The sequence below is a fragment of the Silurus meridionalis genome, chromosome 23 (genome assembly GCF_014805685.1).
Source record: "Silurus meridionalis isolate SWU-2019-XX chromosome 23, ASM1480568v1, whole genome shotgun sequence".
NCBI classification, from domain to species: domain Eukaryota; kingdom Metazoa; phylum Chordata; class Actinopteri; order Siluriformes; family Siluridae; genus Silurus; species Silurus meridionalis.
Window position 1 is genome coordinate 15237474 of NC_060906.1, and position 24235 is coordinate 15261708.

At 39.0% G+C, this 24235-nt stretch overlaps 2 protein-coding genes across 2 annotated transcripts in view; one reads left to right on the forward strand and one right to left on the reverse strand.

The window, feature by feature from the left end:
* The window catches only part of LOC124377281 (kelch-like protein 29), a 168599-nt gene extending 152314 nt beyond the window's left edge, over positions 1 to 16285 (forward strand). Inside the window, exons 12-14 of the mRNA XM_046836696.1 lie at positions 9916 to 10109; positions 14005 to 14149; positions 15185 to 16285. Coding sequence (XP_046692652.1) covers positions 9916 to 10109; positions 14005 to 14149; positions 15185 to 15368 — 523 coding nt within the window. The 3' untranslated portion in view covers positions 15369 to 16285. The remainder of the gene's footprint in view (positions 1 to 9915; positions 10110 to 14004; positions 14150 to 15184) is intronic.
* A 787-nt stretch (positions 16286 to 17072) lies between these two features.
* The window catches only part of atad2b (ATPase family AAA domain containing 2B), a 61791-nt gene continuing 54628 nt past the window's right edge, over positions 17073 to 24235 (reverse strand). Inside the window, 2 exon segments of the mRNA XM_046835930.1 lie at positions 17073 to 20332; positions 22325 to 22453. Of these exon segments, the coding sequence (XP_046691886.1) occupies positions 20291 to 20332; positions 22325 to 22453 (171 nt within the window). The 3' untranslated portion in view covers positions 17073 to 20290.

Consider the following 24235-nt stretch of genomic DNA (forward strand, 5'->3'; position numbering starts at 1 on the left):
GTAGTGAAATATAATGTCTGCCAGAGACATTTAAATTATTTTAGTTAATTAGTTTGGAAAAAAAGCTCACCCTGACATGTGTTTGTGTACAAATATCTGTGATGTGATTACTGATTCTGCTGGCTGTCTACTGGTTTGCACTGTGTTTTTCATTTGTGTAAACAGGTAATAGCTGTTTGCGGTGCTGTCATTACAGGGAGGACATTGCTAGCACGGTTACAATGTTGTTAATCAAAAGCATTTATCCTCTTACTGACGATCTAAGATTTGTCAGCTTTTATAAACCTAACAAACTGCTTTGCTAATTCACCATCTTCCAACAAAGTTCAGTGTCAAATGAACAAGAAATAGAAATCTGACATCCAACTGCTAGTTGGTGTTCTGCAAGTGCATTGGAATTGTGGTATTTAAAAAAAAAAAAAAAAAAAAAAAAGCAACTTTGGAAACTCCAGAGATGAAGCAAAGGCTAACTAACACTGGCAATGCTAGCAGCAGGTAGTCAAACTGTATTGTAAGTTTCGTAGGAAATTGTTCTATGTGAAAAAAAACCCACTAGCATGGGAATTAAAGAAGTGGAACCTAAATAAATCTTCAATTTAAGTCACATTAATTATAAATATAGATATACAGTCGTTCACAATGTATTTTTCCTCCTTTTTTTAAGCTTCCTAGAAGACTGTATTATCCTCCCCTTGAACAAAATGACTGTTATGTTGGCTGAGCAGTGTGTACTGTACCCTATAGTCTGATGTGTATTGTGTTTTTATATTTTTTGTCAGGACTGGCCCCAGAGAACTGTTTTTTATCTCCTGCATTATGTTTGTTGCTGAACCTTCACTTCACTGTCCTGCTGTTGAGCTGATGTATTTTATTTTATTTTTTTTTTATGTCTAGTGGGTTTTTCTGGCTGTGTAAGACAAACACTACAATGCTTCACCCTACTTTAAATATGCTGACTTTATCAGAAATGTTTCAAACACACCTGCAGCTGCTGAACTTTTTGAATGCCAGAGAAGATAGATAGATAGATAGATAGATAGATAGATAGATAGATAGATAGATAGATAGATAGATAGATAGATAGATAGATAGATAGATAGAGAGAAAGAGAGCGATTTTAATGCTCAAGGGAGAACTCTTAGAGAATGCTTGGTGAAAACCCATCCCAGCAGGTAGGCAATATAATTGTCTCTCAGGGTGTCCTGTCCTCAGAGCATGGCTCCATTGAACTGTATGTCAAATATACAGTGAAGCTAAAGTCTATTAGATGCAAGTGTAGTGTGACTAATTAGCACCGGTCCCAGGAAGGCTTCAAAGCCTCTGCTTGCTCTGGTCTGGGTTCAGATGGTTCAGATGGTGCTTTCAGGAAAATGAGAACCCCCGCCTCCCTCTTGTTCCTTCAGCGAAACAGAATCTGTCCTGCCATGAGTTTAGTTTCCCTAGAAAGATATGTTTTGACACTAATCCTAAGTGCATTGTCCTCTAACCCAAAAAAGCTGTCAAACCTGTCAGTGCCCCCAACTCTCTCTCTCACTATCTCTCTCACACACACACACACACACACACACACACACACACACACACACACACACACACACACACACAATCTAATAGTCTGGTGGTATCTTCTGACACCCAAATGCAGTAAGGTCACAATGTACTTTTGATACCACTTAAACATCACTCCTGTCCTAAATTTCATCACTCCACTATGCTTTTCTGAAGACAGGGTGAAAAACCTTTTCCCAGCTCCGAGGATATTCATCTAGAGAGTGTGTGTGTGCTGTAAGGATGAAGGAGTAAGGGAGTGGTGGGTTCGTGCTGTCACCACTCTACGGACACTGTTACAATCGCAAAGAAGCTAGCTCCTGGGCACCCCGCTGTGCTAATGCAGCACTTGGTGGGATTAACAGATCTTCAAAATTCTATCGCCCGCTGCGCTTCTCCTCTGTCTCCTGCTGCTTAACGTCCATAACCGACCTCTATACCCACATTCCCACCAGCGGGGAAAATTGGAATGATGACTAGCTGGACCCTTGGTGAAAGCCCTCGCTAATTGTAGATCTCCCTTTCAGCCTTTCATCTCTTCTTCTCTGCAGGCCATCAGTATATTCACAGATAACAGTAGTCTTGTCTCAGTGCTGTCTCAATCTCTCAATACTGGCTGTATATCATTTATTCCACCAAGCCTGGGGAGGAGAAGGCACCATTTTTCTCATTCATTCTAATAAGAGGAATATTTAGAACTGGTAGGTAGCTTACTGGGATTTATCTGTGAATGGCATCCTTTTTATTCAGTCAGACACACAGTTATCTAAGCAGTAAGATCTTTGGCAGTCTTAAGATTTGAACTTCAAACCTTTTTAACTGTTTGTTTTGGTGATATAGGAGACATCTAAGACTATGCTTTCCTTTACATGACTGATCTTTATTCAGTAAAAAAATGTAAAGAGTCTCTTATTTTTAACTTGCTTTCACACTGGACACTTTCCCAGTTAATAAAAAATGTTTAACCTGCATTCTTTTCAAAATCAAATACCGTCAAAGACAAAACACCCTGGAATTGTTTGGGTTTTGAAGTGGATCACTGGCAAGGAAAATAACTTTGGAAAATCCAGCATGACTGTGTCTTAAACATGTGCCAGATCTAAGAGCGGTCTGTGCAATACGAGGTGAGGGGTTGTATGCTTTAAGCCTGTTTATATCTGAATAAGATTATGAATCTATTTACTGTATGCAAACAATTAGAATTTTGGCAGATATGTCAGTAATGACAGACCCATTGTTCGGTATTACATGTAGTAGTATACTGTGTGTCTTCTTTCACCTGGCAGTTAAAAAATCTATAAAATCATAAACGATCTGTGCACAAGCTTAGTCATACTCTTACACACTTACCTAACAGTTCAGTGAATGAAGTTCTGCAGATTGGAAAATTTCCAGGTGATATTTGTACAATATGTTCAGTATAGGTGAGTCTGTGCTCATTGTAGCCTCAGCTTAATATTTTTGCCTGACACGATTAGAAATTTATTTGATCTTCTCCCACTGCTGCCCACCTGTCTCAAGGTTTCACATGTTTTGCATACTAAGATGCTGTTCAACTGATCAGATGTGTCAATAATAATTATTTGAGTTACTGTAGTCTTTCTATCAGCTCTAACCAGTTTGGCCATTCATTCAGACTTCTCTAAACCTATGATCAGATGTTCTACATAAATGTCCCAGGAGATCAGTAGTTTCTAAAATATTGGGACACACAGTGCATCATGTGCAACTGTTGTTGATGAAATGTTAATGCACATCCTGCTGCAATAGCAGTCATACCTTCTAGTTATGTTTGCGAATTATGAATTGATTTTAATAGTTATGAGGACAACTGTAAGGAAGTAAATCTAGCACTGTTGACAGTGTTGCTAACCTAACAGGGACAGATACCTGCCAGAGAAAGAGAGCAGTAATGGATGTAGCAGGGAGGCTGTCTGCAATCAGTCAGATAAATGACTAGCTGATGCATTGAGGGATTTCCAAGCTTCAACAGCAGGTATCTAATTTCTTTCCTATCCTTCTTTTTTCTTCTCTCTGGTCATTGGTGGCTCTTAACAAAAGAAGAAAAGACACAAGGAGAGAAGAAGCTTGAGGGAAATGGCACATAATATATTAGGTATATGTAAAGATTCATATCAGCGAATATGAATATAGATAATAGATGGCGAAAAGCAAGAGCATGGCCTTTCTGAAATAAGTGTAGATAGAAAGACTGAGCAAGAGGATCCAGGCTGCAAGATAGATGACCTACATCTTCTAAAAGCCCACCATGTGTGGCAGTGTGTCTCCAACATGTTAATAATACACCTCTACTCACTATTCCTCACATGTTGCTCTCCACATTCACATGGCCCCTGCTCTTCATTCAGTTTTGTCATTCTGCTCCTGAAGAAAAAGAAGAGCCAGGCAGATAATAAAGGCTCATCTCCAGTTTCCTCCTGGCTGTAGCTGTTTTCAGAGTGAGGTGGAGTAATTAGTGTATGACCTACTCGGCTGTCGAGTTGTACTGTCGCTGTTTGTATGTGATGCACAAATCCAATTAAGCCAGAGCACCGAGTTGCATGCAGTGCTCCCAATGGAGGCTGAAGGTGCCCTTCACTGTGATGGAGAATAAGATGGTAGTGCACGAAAGGCTTGAGTAGCTGGCCATATTACAAATACGTTTATACACAGTGATTATCTGGCAAATCTGGGAGAACTGCTTTAACAGCCACTGTCTGGAGTAGATTAGATAAAGGTGGCTGAGGGGTGAAAGCAGTAATTGTTTAGCCACCGTATTGCATGACCCCCACATGTGTAGAGAAACACATACCCTGTAACCTACACAATGATTAGCAAAAAGTTTAGGTTTCTAAAACAGTGAGACAGTGTGTGAATGGACTTGCTTCCTAAGACTCTAAAAGTGGCCATAAAACCACCTAATGTTCACAGGCAGAGGTCGCTTGACTGACATAGCAAAGGGTCAGCCACGTTTACTGCCCACTGTTTCAAACAATTTAAACGGAAACTTTCAAATGGAAACACCACTGCTGTTTTCCTATCACAAAATCACTTACTGAAAAGTGCAGAAATCCAGATTGTAACTTTTGAGATTCTTAAGCTTGTGGCCAGAAAAGTGTACAGCTACACATCCTTCTTTCTGCATCCGGGCCTGAGATAATGTGATTCTTAATGATTCGTTTGAACTTCCATGAAAAACAGAAAACCTGGGAATAGTTTCTGCATTTTAGCAACAGGGAAACCTTCCAAACCAACATATATCAAGAACATTCATTTGTAACATTCCAACCAAGTTGAATTTCACCTCTGAGTGTTTCACTGCAGACATGTCATATAATTAGCACCCATTATTTCTTATAAAAGGTTTTGAACGTACAGTGGTGTACGTCATTAATGAGCGCGCATCTGATTCTTCATATACCTGTATGAGGGCTCGGAAGAATTGCTTTATTAGACAGTGATAAAGCTATTAGCTTGTCAGAAAGCAGCATGTCATAATTAAGATGTGTCAGTGTCATCCCACAGCTGAGGTTTTTCACTTCCTAAATGCCTAGCTTTTTTTTGTTTTCAAATCGGAAGTTTTCAAGCAACACACGCATAGATCAGGAGAAAATTGGTTGAGCTAAACAAGACCTATTTTAAAAGAGCAATCCTCTCTCCTCTCACAAATCCAACCCTAATAGGCCTAAGATTAATGCAGAAATTCATGCCTATTTTATATATGCTCCTCCCTTTTTAAACAAAAAACAGACAATACAGTAAAGAACAACACATTTTAAACGAAACAAAGCGACTTAAATTTCAACCCATTTGTAATCACACCCTGTATTGCATATGGATCCATTAATGCTGGTCACAATACAGCTGTGCAACATTTAATCAATAAATTAAGTTGATGTAAAGTCTTTTTTTAGTAAACAAGGACGTTTCAATTAACAGATACATTTGCTATTGATTCTTCTATTGATTCTGTCCTTGTTTTCTGTCCTTGCATCTCTTGTTTTCAACTTGGCTTCTCCCTTCAGAGGACAAAGGATTAGGAATTATCCCTCCAATCGTTTTCTAGTCAGGAAATGTTTACCTGTGCGCTTCATGTTTATCCAATTTAGCAAAATTGTAAAAGTATTTAAACATTAACAGTATTTAGCTTCTGACCTGTTGCTGGCTTGTATGCATATGTGGTTGACATTTGCACAATTAGCCATTGTATTTTTAAGTAAAAGAAAAAATGGTGTAACTTCAATATATTTAATATAAATAATCAGAATTGTAAAGCCCTAAATGTATCTTTTGCAGATTTTCAAAATGCCTTTCATATATCAGCGAATTGTTACTAGCTAGCAAGAAATCAAGCATTTTATCTAGTTATCTAGTTATCTTACGATAGTATCATATTTGAAAAACTACTGCTGCATCTGGGGCAAAGTGTGGCAATAGTTAGGAGACACACCCTGAGGACACACACCAAATAATATAGCTTGATTACATTAAGAAATCATGATTCTGTAAAATTGCAGAAAAACCAGTCATATAGACAGAATATAAGCTTTTTATTGTCATTGAGAAAATCATGTAGACTACAGAAAAGCATTGCTTTCTTTGGCAGAGATTTTTGTTTTCATGCTTGACTTGCTGTAAAGTGCCTGTGAACAGGTTCAAAGGTCAGTTGTTCAGGGAACTGCAGGATGACAGTCCAGCTTTGGACATCGTCTCCCTGTAGTAAACAAATATATAAGGCAAAAATATCAAGCTAGATTCTGCATTCTACTACAATATACACTATGCAGCCATACCATTAAAACCACTGAAATGAACAGTATTACTTATTTCGTTACACTGGCACCTCTCAAGGGGCAGCAAGTGAACAGGCAGCTGTCAAAATCGATGTGTTGGGAGTGTGAAAAATAGGCAAGAGTAAGAATTTGAGTGACTTTGACATGGGCCAAATTGTGATAGCTAGATGACTGGGTGAAAATATTGCCAAAACAGCAAGTCTTGTGTGGCATTCTCAGTATGCGTTGATTAGTACCTACTGAAAGTGGCCCAAGAAAGGACAATCAGTGAAAAACTGACAGACCCCAATGTGTATCTGCTGGATCTGATGCTAGGTCTTGGTAGCAGATACCACAGCACACCTTTAAAGGTTTTCAGAACCCACACCTCAATAGGTCAAAGCTGTTTTGGTGGCAAAAGGGGGAGCTTACACAGTAAGTGTTATCGGTGTAGGTCTCAGTTTTGTTCTCTGCAGGCTTGTTTGTCACTTTAGGGAGCAGCTATCTTTTCTTTTAAATACACAGAATGATTTTATCCAAACTTCACACATATCCTGCAATGCCTGGGGTGTGCCAAGCTAACATAAGCTTACACTAGAGAGTCTTTGACCAGCTTGTAGTGCTGATGGAGTGGACTTGGCAGTTAGAGCCAGAGATTTATGCAGAGGAACCCTGCCAGACTCTGGCTCTGCCCCATCATACACACACACACACACACACACACACACACACACACACACACACACACACACACACAATCAACATATTGATTCCAGGCATCGCTGCACATGAAAATACACTATTAGCTTGTTGAGCGCTTGGCACAAGCGGAGCGTCCGCTGTGACCTTCTCTACCCTCAATAGGCTGTTGTGTGGCTGCACCTGAGAGCTAGGTGAGATAAGGCAGCATGTCAGCAGCCCAGGAAGTGGCGATAAGGTCAAAGAGGAACTCTGAAGTGCAGTCACACACGCTCCATGAGATTTCAATGACTCAGAGCTCCATTTCCTTGCAGAACAAGCAGGATAAAATTTTTCCATTTCTCCTGAAATACTGTACATAGTCCTTTACAGAGGCAGCCGCCATGCAACGTACTGCATCAGTCCCTCCCCCAGGGGCCAGCACTGACGAAAAACACATCAGACCTAGTAGGCATTTACCTAGTGGTATTTTCTGACATTTGTAATTTGCTAAACATGTGTGCAGCTTTCCAAATGCACCCGGCCATTCAATGCAAACTCAAATGGCAACAAATCCCTTGACTGAAGAAGTGCCAGTGGAATTTACTTGCCATAGGTATTCATAATAGTGTGCACTTTCCTCCGCTTGAGCTCATCATCATCCCCCAGTGCCCCGTGGGTTATCACCATGACCAATCAGACGCTTCCCTCCGGCTCCCCGAGTGTGATTAAATTGGGTCTCAATGGAGATTGAAGGCTGGGAGGGGGTCTGTGCCACATTGCAGTAGCTGTCATAATTACAGCACAACCATGATGATACCATCAGAGAGTGTAGCTTTCATCCTTGACTAGGATATTGTACATCCCTGAAGGATAACATCATCATACGCACGGTGCACTGATACCATCATATATTTCACTCTTTTTACCCTTTTCCACCGATTTCAGTCTCCATAGCTTTTTAACTTAATAACTTTTTCGCTTTTATTTGTACACATGACCTGCTCGGCTTAGCTTCTGTGAGTCTGGATTTCCATCACCATTACAAATCATTCTTAAGTATTATCTTCTGCACACTGAAGACTTTATGCAGAGCTGAGTTGAAATTATATCATTCCAAAATGCAGTATATCTGAAAACAGGTAAGGAATAAAAACAAGCTGTTAATCAGTGGCTTTTTAAAAAAAGGAAAACTGACTTACAAACATTTGTTTCCTTCTGTTCTCGAAGTTAATAAGGCTTGGTAATGAACAAAAACCATACTTCCACCTCAAATGACCTGCCCCTTGTTTGCTTTAACTCTCTGCACCCCTCTTTCTCGGATGCTAGGCATTTAAACCTGATCAACTACAGCAATTCTATAGACTTCTACAAAAAGTTTTGATTTAAGGCTGAAATATTTTTAAATTGATTGGAGGCATTTTAGCTAGATAAGGCCTTCAAACATTGTGTTTAAAAAAACAAAGTAATAATTAGTACATCTACCGTAGATGTACTAATGTAAATGTAGGAATAATTTTCCATATTAGTCATTTTAGGAATAAAATACTTTTTTATTTAGGAGATTTTTTTATGTATATAAAGGGTTTTGGCAATGGCTCACGTTCAATAAATATAATCTGTCAACCTTTCAGTCCCACACACAGAACCTAGATTATGAAAGCTTTTAGAATGAAGCCACAGATGGAAAACAAGATTACTGCTCTTGAATGATTCCCTAGCATATAGTAGTTAGGCCATAATCAACATCACTCCTCATTATTGTTTCAGTGGTTTCATATTATGAAGTGATTACATTTTTGACTCAAAGTGTTCATAAACACAGAAACACGCTCGCCAATATTCTCGTACCTCCTGGCACTTCTTGTTCGGATTCTATTTTGTAGCCTTCTTCCATTTATTTTCGCCTGCAAATTTCCGTTAATGGCGAGTCCATTAACATGCCACACTGTCACACCTGTTTGTGAATGTACTTCCTAATAAGTGTGTGCTGGGTAATTGATTACATTTGCCTCATCACTGAGCTTGATGCTCATCTGTCTTATTATTCAATATGTAATCCATCTCCTGTGTGGATAAACCTGCTCCGGTTAGCAACCAAGCAAAAGTTGGAGTTTATTTTGTCATTCCTCATGGTAGCAGGTAAAGGGCACTTTACTCCCAGATGTAGGTCGAGCTGCTTGCGCTTACATCCTTATGTTGAGATGAATGAGCTCAGATAGTCCCGGACTGCTGCCTGTGAACATTCTACCCATTAGTTTGCTGTTCACTTGTAGAAAGGGATTAGAGATTACAAGAAGCGAATAAATGACTGTTTGCTGCAGATTTGACTTGAGCAGTTCAGGAAAGAATAAATATACATAACCAATTCTTCATAGGCGTACAAAAAGAACCTACTTTCTTATTCTGCATGCAAACCTAATTGAACAATATGGAGGCTTATAATGGCATTAATTGATCTCAGTGACATTTGTCCAGCAGACTAATGACTATAGGTATGAGTAATTTCCCAGCCTTCAGGAGTCATTAGGAGCACTTCAGAACAGATTTGGAGAGGCCATGATTGCAGATACAGCAAATAATAGCCAGTGTGGATGTGCTCTCAGGCAGGATGGAGCCTGAGCCCGGTAATGAGCAGTCTGCAAATTACACTTTTACCCACAGCACTGAGTAAAGACAAGCTGGAACTCTGAAGCACCTGACTTAGGACAATTGTGTCATGTAGGGTTCCGGCTGAAATTTCCATATGCTCGTCCAGTCATACCACTAGCCCTTCATTTCTTTTAAAACGGCAAAAATCATTATGCTGATCAGTACGAGGACTTCTTCTTGATCCCGGCGGAAGGGAAGGACACACAAGAAAAGTGAGAATTCTGCTTAGAAATAACTAGTTAACGTTTTTTATTTTTCTCACCAGGTATGACACCATCACTAACCAGTGGGAGACGGTGTCTCCACTGCCCAAACCAGTGCACTCAGCAGCAGCAACAGTTTGTGGAGGGAAGATCTACGTGTTTGGAGGAGTGAACGAGGCCGGACGATCAGCTGGGGTTTTACAGTCGTACGTTCCTCAAACCAACACCTGGAGCTTCATCGAGTCGCCGATGATTGGTAAGACTGCAGAGAGCTCTAATTTAGGATTGATTTAATTGCCTTTTATATTGCAAGGTGATTAGGGTGCACCAGGGAAGTCTTGTAACTTACAAGACCAGGGAATCTGTTCTCCAGCTTAGATTGATCTGGGTACACTGGTTTCCTCCCTCATGACAAAAACACACTGGTAGGTGCATTCAAGAGTCCTCTCCATGATTTATTTCCATTGATTTCAGATGTTCCTAAAAAGGAATAAGGTATTGGTTGTTAAAGATAAGAGACAGAAAATTTAGAATATCAGAGAAGAAGATTTTTAAAGAGCTTTGAACAGAAACTGTAGGAGGTTTTTGAAGTAGTGTTGAGTGCTTCTCAGCTATTTTTCCTTATGTCGGTGCGTAGGGACAGACATTCATTATCAGAGCAAAAAAGACTGGATATTGCATATGGCTCAGGTGTGGGTAGAAGAAATGTTAGGGGTTTCAACACTGGAGGGTGGAAGAGTTGTTCAGGCACCATCAGTCACCTATCTCTCTGTCCTCTTTTGCTCACAGTGAGTTGTCTGTCATCTGGCTATAGGCTGGCCTGATTGGACAGAGTGAGTGATTTGTCTGGTGAAAATGAGCCCGTGGCTGCTGCAGCCCGAGAGAGGTGCGTAATGGAGGGATTTTAGTGGTTCCTGCGGATTTTCAGCCATCGCTCCATCTCTCGCCCACACTCTCTATTTTTATTTTTTTTTAAACTATCAGCCAGATTGTGTGAAAGCATGGCGGCAGAGGCAGAGATGTTAGAGTTTTGCGCCCGGAGTCATCTCAGAGAGCATGCGTACTCGGTGGGCCTCAGTGGTGTAGGAAGATTTTCAATATATCTTTATTCCAACCCCTGCAGCAAGGGGAGTGAATTGGCTTCTCGACAGTCCTTAACTAGTGAAAGCATGCGTATATTCACAGGCTCCTCCTCCGGCACAAGCACATATACATATTTCCCCATTAAAAAAAAGGACACACACACCTAATTCTGACTTTTTTTTAACGTAGGTGTGCTAATCAAATGATAGGCACAAACAGAATGTCAAACACTCAGTAAAACCAATATGCACACACATGGCCCCGCTGTGAACAGTTTCCTCGAACACTAATTTAGCAGGCTTGCACCCTGCTGACAGACAAGCTGTCATCTATGGCCATGCAGAGCAGCACAGGGGAGACATGCTGCTGGAAGCCTGGCACAGGAACACTGGTCAAAATCAGTTACTTGTTCCAATCATGCTGAATGGCTGTGCTGTGTGCAGAGGTACATTTGAAAAGTGATTCGAGTTCTCTCTCTGGACATTCGGATGAGTTACGCCCACACAGGTAACCATCTACGCAGGCATCTTTACTCTTATCACAGACTCATCGCCCCTGTCATTCTGCCAGAAGCAGCCCTGCATCAAAATATTCACTAGACCCCTAAATTACCCACAAGAAGGGCAGCGATTGTATAGAGGTCTTTGAGTGTGCCAGTGTACACATGCAGCAGTAACGGTAACAGATGCAAGGCTGAGACGCGGATGCGCTAAAGCTTTCACTTCGCAGCTTTCAAGATTCGACAGCTGTCAATTTCCTGCCATCCTCATTTTACTAGCAGCTTTTCATAACCCTGCTATTCCTTTGTTTTTATTAGACTCCTCCATCTGCGTTCATTTCCCATCACAGCAGAGCCGGGCTTACAGAATGAAAGTCGACAAATTCCACAAATTGGTGGCTTGAACTCTTAACTTCTGTCTTTATTTCCTGTTGAAAGGCATGTCTCATGTTAGTGCTGGTGTTGACAGTCCTCTTGTTTGAAAGACCTTAAGTTGTCTTGCCAGAGGCAGAATCTCGCCATCAAAGAAGCAGTCGTAATCCCTTTGTGTGGCGGCTCCCAGGCTCGGAGTACACAGAGGCGTGCTTTAGTAGCGAGCACGCCCGATAGAATCACAGCTCGCTCTCATAAACGAGGAGGCTGCTTATGAGGCTCGCGATAAGGAGCGAGCATTTCATACTGCATGCTCAAGATGCAGTGCAGATAATCGTGTACGAGATAACGAAGCAAACATGACCCTGTGGATTGTGACGTGTGCGACAGGGCAAACATAGAATTCATCAGGATTACATTGAAGAGTTTAACATAACAGGTCTAAGACAGGTACTTCTGTGCAGAGGTGGGAAGTGATGAAGTACAAATACTTAAGTAGATTTTTCTACACAAATATCTGTACTGTCTACTTCTTACATTTTCAAACCAGACTTTAGTTTTATTTTATTTGGTGTTTGATGATCTATAATTTTCCTTCTCATTGGGTGCTGTTTTCAGCCCATCAACCTGTTTCATGTCAATGCTCAGCTTGTATCATTTCTTGGATCTTACAGGTGTAGGTTAGTTTATGAAGAACAATGAGCAAGTCAGAAGGCAACATGAAGTATAGGGTTATTGTGGATGAGACAGAGGGAGTCAGTGATGTAAACATGACTGAGAACAGAAACATTCCTGATAATCATTATCGTTTCTCTGCTTGTGTTCTATATGATGGCTGATCAGCTTGGATGCATTTATTAGATAATACATTTTTTTGTATTTATTTATTAATATGATGTGAGGTCCAGTTACCAGCGTGACACTAAAACAGGTAGTAGTAATAGTTACTTCTTACTTAAGTACATTTCAGAGCCGAAAAGTCTTTACTTTAACTTGAGTGAAAAAGTGTAGTCAGTACTTTAACTTTTATCAGTTTTTAAAAACATGAGTATCTGCACTTCTACTTGAGTGGAGGATGTGTGTACTTTTGCCATCTCTGCTTCTGGAAAATCGGTTTTGCCCCACCAAGTAAAGCTGAATGACAAAACTGTCTGTGTCGTGCCATGGAAAGGGCTTTTAATGAGATGCAGCTGGCAGGCAGCACTGAGGAAGGCCGCCCGAGCAACACAGAGCCCAGCTGACGCGTTTATGTTTCCACCATTAAACCCAGTGGCAGCTTTACAGATCCCTTTCGTGCATAACTTCTCAAGCACTGGATGTGGGTAAAGGGGGGAAAATAACGAACTAAATAAATAAATAAACCTGACTGTGGCCATGTGAATTATTCATACATGTGATAAATTGGCCCAGCTGTAATCATTTGGGAGACAATTTTGCTCCCGGAAAAAGGCGAAGCTCGGCGAAAGCGAGTTCAGTGTTATTCTGCTGGACAGGCGTGTGTTTACTCTGTGTGGACAGATGTTGGACTGTCAGTCATCCTCTCAGTCGTTACCAGGTATTTGTACTGGCAACCCTGTATGGAGGAGCGAATAATGAATCGAAAAGAGATCATGTTTTGAGGAAATACAGTAGTGTTGTATTGTAATAATACGACAAGGATGAATAAAGAGAAAAAAAGAATAGAGAATACAGGTATGAAGAGAATAAAGAGAATTTATATTGATACGTGGAATCACTTTGTTTTAGAAGAATCTGTCTTTTATGTGTAAATCAGTTGTATTCCGACATACAGATATGCACCCATCTGAACAAAGCAGCACTGCAGATACAAACAACAAAGTCCCGCAGTCTGTAATCCAACTCATTAATTATCTGACAATTCATTGAAATTGAGGAAGAACTCGACGAGGGGAAGCACAATAAGTTTCATTTGATATAAATTCAATTATCTCAGCAGTAAGTCATAGAAAGCGTTTATTTTCCAATACTTTCCATGGCTTCTGAGGCCTCACTAACTCAGATGCCTGAATAGGACATGCTTGGGAAGAGTGGTGGATTCTTTTTTAGCCTGCAAGCCTCTGACATCAGGAGGAAATTAGAACCATGCCATTAGATCAGTGGAAGCTCCTGTTTGAGAAGAACTGCATTGAAGTGGTAAATTCTATATGCTTTGCTCTCTCATCTCGGCTTTATTTAGATAACAAGTACGCCCCTGCTGTGAGCCTCAACGGCTTCATCTTCATCCTCGGCGGAGCGTACGCCAGAGCCACTACCATCTACGACCCGGACAAGGGCAACATCAAAGCTGGACCCAACATGAACCATTCCAGGCAATTCTGCAGGTCTGCTCGCCTTTCTCTAGCTTGCACAGGCAATATTGTTCATTCTTCTGCAGCGGTGCACAATAATCAGTAATGTTGCATTCTGCTCCTGCGAGTTTTGTTCAGTTAAATGAAAATAAAGGAAAATACAAAATACACTAAATACAAGATCCCCCCAAAATAAAATGATAATTGAAAGAATAAGTAGTAAAGTAATAAGTAACAATTACCAAATTGGGGATGGGATCCAAACTGTGATTCGGAAAATATAGAGATTGTCGAATGAAGGAAAAAAATCTGAAATATTTAAATAAATAAATAAATAAATAAATAAATAGTAAATATTTCTGTGCTAACAAACACAGCTGCTTATTATTTATTTGTGCATGTGCATTTTATACAGTATTTGGAATCTAAGAAATTAAGACCCACATGCCTGGTTTTCTATTCGCAAACCTGATTTTTATAATGAATTGTGATCATGGAGCTCCCTCAGAGTGAACCATTACACCTGATGTCCTTCTTAAACCCGGTGCACACTGCGATTATGGCCACGATTTGGTCCAATTATGAAAATCCTCAAAGATTCCTATAATCCTCGACTAAAATCTGTAGTCTTTGATCGCTGGTTTGACATGTTTACCGACAGCTGATTAATGGCTGCTGTGATCATTTTCTTCCACCGATGAAATTCTGGCAGTGTCAGAAGAGTTCAGTCACTTTCCTGCAGCGTGACTTCTACGACAACCAGAGAACCAAAAGCAGCGCCGAAACTGATGGAGTAATTATGTTATGGAGGGGAAATAAATGTCATTTTTTATTATCAGGGCATATAATGAACAAAATGAATGCTACAGATTGTCTTGTTGCTAGTTAACATTAGAGAGAACACGGCTTTGAATGTTTTTGTTGTGTGCGTCAGTTTCTGACTCGTACAGATCCTACAGTGTGACAAGCAACAATCACAAAGCATATTACAAATCGGACTGTGTGCCAACGGCATTACATTATCTACAATATCTATAGTTACCTTATAAATATGTTGTTGTTTTTCAGTGCTGTTGTGCTCGACGGAAAAATATACACCACAGGAGGCATCGTGAGCAGCGAGGGACCAGCCCTCGGCAACATGGAGACATTTGACCCCTGCACTAACACGTGGACTCTTCTGCAGAATCTGCCATGCCCACTCTTCAGACACGGCTGTGTGGTGATCAAGAAGTACATCCAGAGCGGCTGATGACCAACACACACACACACAAACACACTCTACACACACACAAACACACAGCAACACTCCTCAATACACTGCAGGGATCCAAGTCTAAGCACTACTCCCCAAACTCCAGCGGCTCTCCTGGGTGGAATAGAGTGGAGCTCCACCTCTCGACAAGTCCACAATCTGGAAGTGTAGAGTAGAGAACCCTCATGTACGGCTCTCATGCCATATGAGTAATAAGCAAGCATTTTGATAGTTTTCTCAGATTGACTTATTCGTTATTTTTTTCTTTGTTTTCACCCGTCAAATAAATGTCAGTAACAGTGGCACTTTTTTTTTTCTTCCCCCAAATGAGTGAATCAAGCTGAATTTATGGTTTATCATTGTTTCTGCTACTTGGCAAATCAGGTCTAACGGACAAGAGTTGCTCCAACAAATCAGAGGAATACTTTGACTTGAGGGTTCTTCAGTGCAGCCTGCATCTTCACAAGACAGCGTCACGGGTATAAGATCCAACAATGAGACTAAATGAACATCATGGGGTTGTGTTTTTTTGGGGGTGTTTTTTTTCTTTTCTTTTCTTCTCCCCTCCTCCCAAACACACAGCCAAAGCACAATCTGCTTCTGATTTCGAGGAAGACGTTGTACATTTTGTCCCTCCATTGTAATCTAAATCCAGCTGAAACAGGCTGTGGATGGAGGCGTTTGGGGGCAGGGGTTTAGGGTCCTGTATCATAGGGAAGGAAATATGTATATTTTAAAACTGAAGGTAATTCTGTATAAATGTTTTAAGAAACTTCAATAGGTTGGAAAAAAAAAAAAAAAAAAGAGACTGTAAATATGTACCCAAAATGGACCATTTACATGTTATTAATGATGAAACATAAAACGGATAAAAAATTAATAAATAAATCGTGTCCTATTTTTATCAAAATCAAGCAATGCACATGCTTTCCGTATATTTTCATAGCATTTCTTGTGTCTTGGTCAGGTATTTCTGACAAATGCAGAAGGGACAGTAATGACACTGTAAGATGACAGAACACTAAACAGTTTAGTTAATTTGACTTGTAAACGAATGCACTCTGGGTTACTGATCAGAAGGACGGGGGTTCAAGTCCCCGGCATCGCCATCTGCCACTCCTGGGGCTCTTAAACAAGGCCCTTATCCATCAGTACTCCAGGGGTGCTGTAACATGGCGGACCCTGCGCTCTGGGATATGTGAAGCAAGAATTTCACTGTGCTGTAAAAGTACACGTGACGGGTATGAAAGCGCATTTCTTTTCTTTGGAGTTGGAGGCACACAATTGTATAGGATGTATTTGGATGCAGTAGTATTAGAGTTTTCCTTCACTTGTACTATAAAACCCAAAGCTGTTCCAGCATGGCAATGCTGCTGTGCTTTACATGAGCTGGAGAGGAAACTCTCAAGTGGCCTGCAATAGAGCTCTGATCTCAACTCTACTGAACACCTTGGAGATAAACTGGAACACTGACTGCACCTCAGGCCCCTCACCTACATCAGTACTTTACTAACATCCTTGTGAATGAATGAGCACAAATCTTCCCAGAAGAGCAGAGATTATTCTAACAGCTAATAGAGATTACCTGTGGAATGGAATGTTCAAAAACATATCATAGTCAGGTGTCCACAAACTTAAAAGCATTATAATTTCTAGAAAAAAAGGGTATAAAGAACAGAAATGAAGACAGTCACCGAATTGTACAATTTGCACCTTTTATTCAAGTATAATCACAGCAGTTTGATAAATTACAGTAAATGTGTTAATTTCAACAGGACTTTCACTAAAAGAAACACTGGGTTGGATATTAACCAGGCTTCAAATGAGTTTTACCAATTTGAGAAAACGGGGCAAAGACCCCGGCAATAGCAGAAATACAAATCCCCCAAAAAATCAGATCAATAAATAAACAACAGCCTACATATTAAAGGCAATTATTATAATCACAGAAAGAGGTTTATTTCAAAAAACTACAAATAAAAATTATTGGGGAAAAAAAAAAAAAAAAAATCATAAAACTACCCTCCAGAACACATCAACAATCTGGATGTTTAGTCAACTTGACTTTAAACCGGGAATCATGGGAAATGACTTTGTTCTTCAGGAGATGATGCGGGATCAGAATGGGATACGCCATCTTTTTATTCTCTAACATGTTTAAGGCTCCAGTCTGGTGTCAGTATAGTAGTCAGGCAGTTTTCTAGTAGGCCAGTTTTTGGTCTAACAACAGCACAGATTTTTAAACAAAGATGCAACTAGACTACATCAAACCAAATCTGAAAAATGGAGCTAACGTGAAAGTGACGCTTTGCACTAATTTTATTACAAGCACCATTTCTGACCAGTGCCCAACTCGTATGACATCACAGGATTTTTTCTGGACAGCATTCACAGACTAAGTGGGAAAAGTGCCGTGTGTGTCAGGTTTTAGTCTGCAGGTCAAACCAAGAGGGGCAAAAGCAGGGTTTTTACATAATGTCAATTTTTTCCCTGTACCATGTCTAGATGACTATCATAGGTCTTTTGTTAATTTAATCACTTTTAATAGAAAGATTTGAATCGTGTTTCCCAATTTGTTCTAATTTAAAGAATCCACATATACACATTTGTTGGCTAAGTGACATGGTTTAGGAACAAAACAGCTTCACACCATTAATAGTAAAACATAAACTAATTAATAAACCAATAGCCACATTTTATGAGAAGAAAGCGAGTCAAATCGTTACAGAATTTTCAAAACAGACTAAAATGTCAAGACCCAGTGGTCAGCATCACAGTAGTACCTACAGATTTACACCGAACAAGCAGATCATGTGCAGGAGATATGGGGTATTAAACACTCATTACAATAGCTGTATGACAGTCCCTTTACCAAAACGCCTAAAAAGCACCACCACCATCATAATGGAATAAATAGATCATGAATGTAGCAGAGACCTGAGACCTGTAAACCTCTCCACTTGCACAACCCTGCTACAAAAATGTGCTACATCATGACATGGCTCCAAAAACTGTAACAAATATCCAATTTGTCCCCTTTTAATCAATAATGAACAAACATCTGAACAGAGACAAGCACGCCAATACTTAGGTTAATAAATAAACAGGAGTAGCTAAATGCATTTAGGAAAGACACAAAGAAAAGAGTAGTGAAGTGGACAAACAATATGGCTGCCATCACCAAGGTCCATTGGACATGAGAGGAAAAAAAAATAAAATCTTACTGAAGTGAATGTGATGTTTTTGTGTTGGCTCAACTGCAACCAAAAACCGAGCAAAATCATGGATTACTGCATCAGCCACAGGACTTTCAAATGCTAAGGTGCAGAGATGTTACAGAAGTTGACAAATACTGTACGTCTTCGATAAACATGTCTTAAATAATTTTTAACTGAGGTAGCCAGGGTTCTCTATCTCACTGCAGTAGTCCAGAGCTAATATCTCTTTTTGCATGTTTTTAAATGATTTGTAAGTATACTCAGCTTTACAGAAAATCGAGATGAATCTGAAGTTCAGCAACATATTTTCTGTAAACTGAAGAAAGAAGCAGTTCAATTCTTTCAGAGAAAAAGGGGCCTTGGCAAGTAAACACGCGGCCAAAAACCAACAAGAACCTAGCGTCTAAAAAGAACAAGCTACCAATCAAAAGGTCTTAATACAAGTAAATCATAAACAAAGTTAAAAAAAAAAAAAAAAAAAAAAAAAAAGAGAGAAATCCAACACAATAATAATGCTCCATATATACTGATCAAACCACACTGGCTAAAACTGCCTTGTTCCTCATTCATTAATTAATGCACACATTCTTATAACTCAAACTAATAACTCATTTAAAAAAAAAAAAGCTGTGTAAATGATACAAAATATTACAACAATCTCATGGCATGAGAACTGGTGTCAGAACAGTTGCCTAGAAAGGAAAAACCATGTGGGTTTGCTGATCGATCCAAATAAGAAGAATAAACAGAAAACAAGAAAGTGAAAATGGATGTCACAAGCCATCTTTTTCCCCCAAAGACAGAAATAGATGTGGCCATGACTATACCAAACTGTACATGCTCATTGGCCAGGAAGAGAAGATCTTTTGGAAAATATTTCTGATGCTGTAGTTAGATATGTTTCAGTTATTTCAAAATGTATATATATAAAAAAAAAAAATTCTAAACTGGGTTTACTGCATCATGGTGTTATGAGAATCCCATAAAATAAAAGTGGATCAATTTTGGAGATTTTCTTAATACAAAGGTGCTTCAGCATTTGAATGTAAAATAATATATATATACATACACACAATGAGCACCAGGTTAAAAAATAAATCACAATTCTGTGTTAGAAATTGTGTGTTTTTTGGAGCAGGAGTATCACTGCAATTTAAATAGATGGTGTTCAGAGAAGGAGAATGATGCAATCCATTTCCAGTCAATAACTAACTGGCATGTCCTGGTTCATGTGGGGTTTTACTGCTGCTGGTGAGAATCTGTGCCTGGGTGGTGGAGTGTGCTGTCTCTTCCTGACAAATGAGTCCAAGGTGTTTTGAGTGACATCACACAATCATTTTCCTTTTCATTTTTTTTTTTCTTTTCTCACTATTTTTTAAAAAGAAACTTAAAGAGCAGCAAATGGATAAACAATAGCACCTAATAGCACCAAAAAATCGCCTGTTAGAAATTGGCATAAATGTTTTTGAAACCTATGAGTCTTGACTTGTGTTTGGTTCTGTAGACTAGTTCTGTCCAGGTACCTGAGACAATAGCACCAAGGTTGCCACTGAAAGTCTTTGCAAGTCTCCGTTAAACGCCACCTTTGCCATTTAATACCAAACCTGCTCGGCTCGCGGTAGCAGCTTGGTTCTTTAAGTTGGTCTCCTCTTTTTTTTTTTTGCATCACAGGAGTCTCTTGATTATGATCACCTTGTGTCTTTACAGGAATGTATTGAAATGCTGGACTTGCCTCTCCATCTCCTGAAAATTGGAAAAGGTGAGATGTTGAAAGCACAGAATGAGATTGAAAACATGCTTCTTTTCTTAATTTTAATTTTTTACCTAACTAAATAAAAGGTGTAGGCGATTTAAGAGAAATAAATTATTAAATAAAAATTCAGTACATATAATTACGATATTCCAATACATTTTAAACAACCAGTAAAGCAATGCTTTGTTAACATATAAATACATATTTTCCTGTAGTGTAATATGTTTCAAAATACACAGACCAGGCAAATAATTCTAACATTATGAGCGATGAAGTGAATAACACTGATTATCTCTTCATCGTGGCACCTGGTAGTGGGTGGGATATATTAGGCAGCAAGTGAACATTTTGTCCTCAAAGGTGACGTGTCAGATGCAGGAAAAATGGGCAAGTGTAAGGATTTGAGAGAGTTTAACAAGGGCCTAATTGTGGTGGCTAGAAGACTGCGTCAGAGTATCTCCAAAACTGCAGCTCTTTTGGGATGTTCCTGCTTAGCAGAGTGCAGTATCTATCAAAAGTGCACCAAGAAAAGGACAGTGATGAAGTGATGAACAATGAAACAGTGGTAAACTGGTGAACAAAGGGGACAGGATCACTTTGTCGATTCAATCCAATAATACTTTTAACAACAGGCACAGTCCCAGAGCAGGTCAAAATCTAGATGTTTACTTTAATCCAAAATTAACAGGCCAGAAGTGATGAGGAAATACTCCTTTAATACCATGAGAACGTGAACCCATATCTAACTTTCATATAGTAAAAATATTAAAACTTCAAAAAGGGTGTGTTGATCAGTGTGATTATATTGTGAAATAGAGCTGCAGCTATTGGTTATTTTAGTAATCGAGTATTCTACCGAATATTACATCGATTAATCGGATAAGAAGTAGTTTTTCTTTAAAGAAAAAAGAACAAAACTAAATATGCAAAACAAAACAAAATGTAGGCCTTATTGACTGCAGCTTGTTGCTTTAACAGTATTTAATGTCTGACTGCTGATTGGTCCCTGAATGCTGTGTAAAAATGATAATTTGAAGACCTCCCATAGTGTTGGAGAGTTTCTTAAGTAGCACGGGCAGTTTGCCACTCGAAGCAAGGGTCCTATTGTAGCACTTTTCCAACATATAATGCCATTTTCATTTATTTGTTTGTGAAGTTTCGTTTTTTAATGAAGAAATTGCCAGTTTCATTCCAAATTGCATTCTACGTGCTGTTCATTTGTGTGGATGTCAGAGACCATAATAGATCCTCATGCGACAGCTTGTCCTGTACTGTCATTACAAAGCTTATAAACAGACATGCTGAGAGAATAAAAATAAGATGATTAGCATTGTTCAGGCTTCATGGGTGTTCTCTGTACTGTCATGTCATGATTACATCGGCCATTTCTAAGCTTAAATGATAAGAAATAATAAACTCCAGCAGCACATTGTTGCAGTCCTATTTCAAAACTAACAACTTGTCAGAAAATGAAAGAAATGAAAATGAGTTCATTATGCCTGTGTAGCTGTAAGCAGATGATGAATACACACACAGACTGGATGCTGACACACTGAACAGCTGCTGAGTGTTGAAATTAGAGCACTGTGTTGATAGCAGGGAGCTGTGGTTAAATCCTCTGGGGAAATTAGGATTGCTGTTCTCAAATACAAAAGGTAATGGTTGCTGGCCAGTAGAATGAGAGTGGAGGCACATTTGGAGCCTGGAGGTCAGCAGAGACGTAAGCTCATTTTTGTCCTCTGCTCAGGTACCCTTTTAATAGTCCACTACATATTTCTATTTATTCATATCAAAATAGTTTTCTGCACTAATTCAGAGAAAGCCTGACTATCACTGTTAAATCTACATACTTGAATGTACATTTTACTTCATTCTGCATTTAGTTGTCATGTCAACCACTTAAGAACATTTAATAACTAATGTACATGCAGAGGCAGAAAATTAAAATGCACAGTTACATTTTTTATTAAAGGGCCACTCACCTCGATTAGGCAGGTCTTGTCGTAATCCCTGCGGTACTGATAAATACACTGGCTGAGCACCGAATAAAGTCTTTCCAGTTGATCCACACTGTAGCCCTTACTCTTCATCACAACCTGATCTAGCAGGGCCTGCAAACACAAGACAAGACACACAACAGGGTTGTTTAGCAAACAGGACACACAGGAATACTTGTTACTTGTTTATCATAAAGTTCCCATGAACAACTGGCTGTCTTGTTGTGATTTGATTCTTTTTTTTAAATGTTGCCTTCTGAAACAGGAAACCATGTGGTTATTCTTATTAAAAAAAAATAAAAAAAAGCCTTAGTGCTATTTCAACTAAATTAAAATAGTGACAAAATATTTTCTTCAGTTACAAATCCAACAAAACAAGGACATTTTTAAACTCTAACAAAATTCTTTCAAGCCACTTTGTGGTTGTTTAAAAATTTGAATGAACTTTACAGAAAGGAATGTAAAAGGGGTTAGGCAGGTAAAGCCCACGCATAAAGCCTGTGCCACCTGAAACCTACCAACAGAGAGTCAGGACAGGGGGTCAGCAGCCTTCCAAAGCAATTACGATCACAGTGACAGCTAATTAAGGCAAATTATAATTACCTTCTTCTTCATACAGTTACAGCATACTGGTGTTTACATTTCACCCTGACTTTAATTAAAACGCCTCAGTCCCTGTGATGCCCTATCAATTGACACATTCATCATGGTGATTCTGTAGACAATCAGCAGCTCGTCAAAACGCATACAGATGAGTTATTTGGTTTTGCTGTGGAAGCCTCGGGTCAGCATTTGACAGTCTATCCAAAAAGAACATGGCACACACTGTGGTGTTAAAAAGCTAATTGTTTGAGGAGTAGCTTGCCTGCAAGAATATTAGTTTGGCCTCAGGACTATAAAACAAATAACTTATGGGAATTTTTTAAATAGTACTTCTAGTATGAACATGGCCATTACATTAAATCTACAGTGTATTCATTTTTTTGTTTGTTTTTATGCTTAAAGAAAACTATTGAGCTAAAGTGGAAAAAAACAAAAGCATTTTTGTTCTCTCCCTTCCTGAACATCCTCGGGGTCAGGAATATTGTATTTGAAACTGAACACTATTAAATAGTTTCTCAGTACTAGTTGGTGCACCTTCAGTGGTTTGGGAAGGACCTGAATTCTCTCTTAATGTGTATTGACTTGGCACTTGTATCTGTGTCATTAATCCTCATGAGCTCAGTGGAGAATGAGGCAGCACAACATAACATTATGAAATAGCAGTAACGTTTATCTGCCAGAGAAGGCGGGATTCCAACATTTCCACATCCAGCTGTGTTAAATTTATGCTTTGAAATTTAAAGCCCGCTTTCTTGTTAAAAAGAACAAGAACCACCAGTGGAAAAAAACACCTATATATATATATATATATATATATATATATATATATATATATATATATATATATATATATATATATATATATATATCTATCTATATATCTATCTATCTATCTATCTATCTATCTATCTATCTATCTCTATATCTCTATATATATATATATATATATATATATATATATATATAAAAACATTCATAAATAAAACACTTGAATTGTTTAAAGGTATTAAAAAATGTTTATACAAATGATGAATGAAATATAACTAACACACAACTAATATGGTGTGAACTCCCTCCAGTGTTTTGCGCTATTGGCGAAGACTGTGGCTAAGTAAGCTTTGGTAGCAGATTCTACTCCTGCCACTGCTGAACAGAAGAGTGATCTCAGCTATACAACCTGTAAAACTGTTGATGCACTCAATTTAACTCTGATCCTTTGAGGGTTATCATCTACTCCTTCTGAGTAATAACCTGGCCACTCCAGCAGTTATGCCTTTATTTAAAAATAACAAA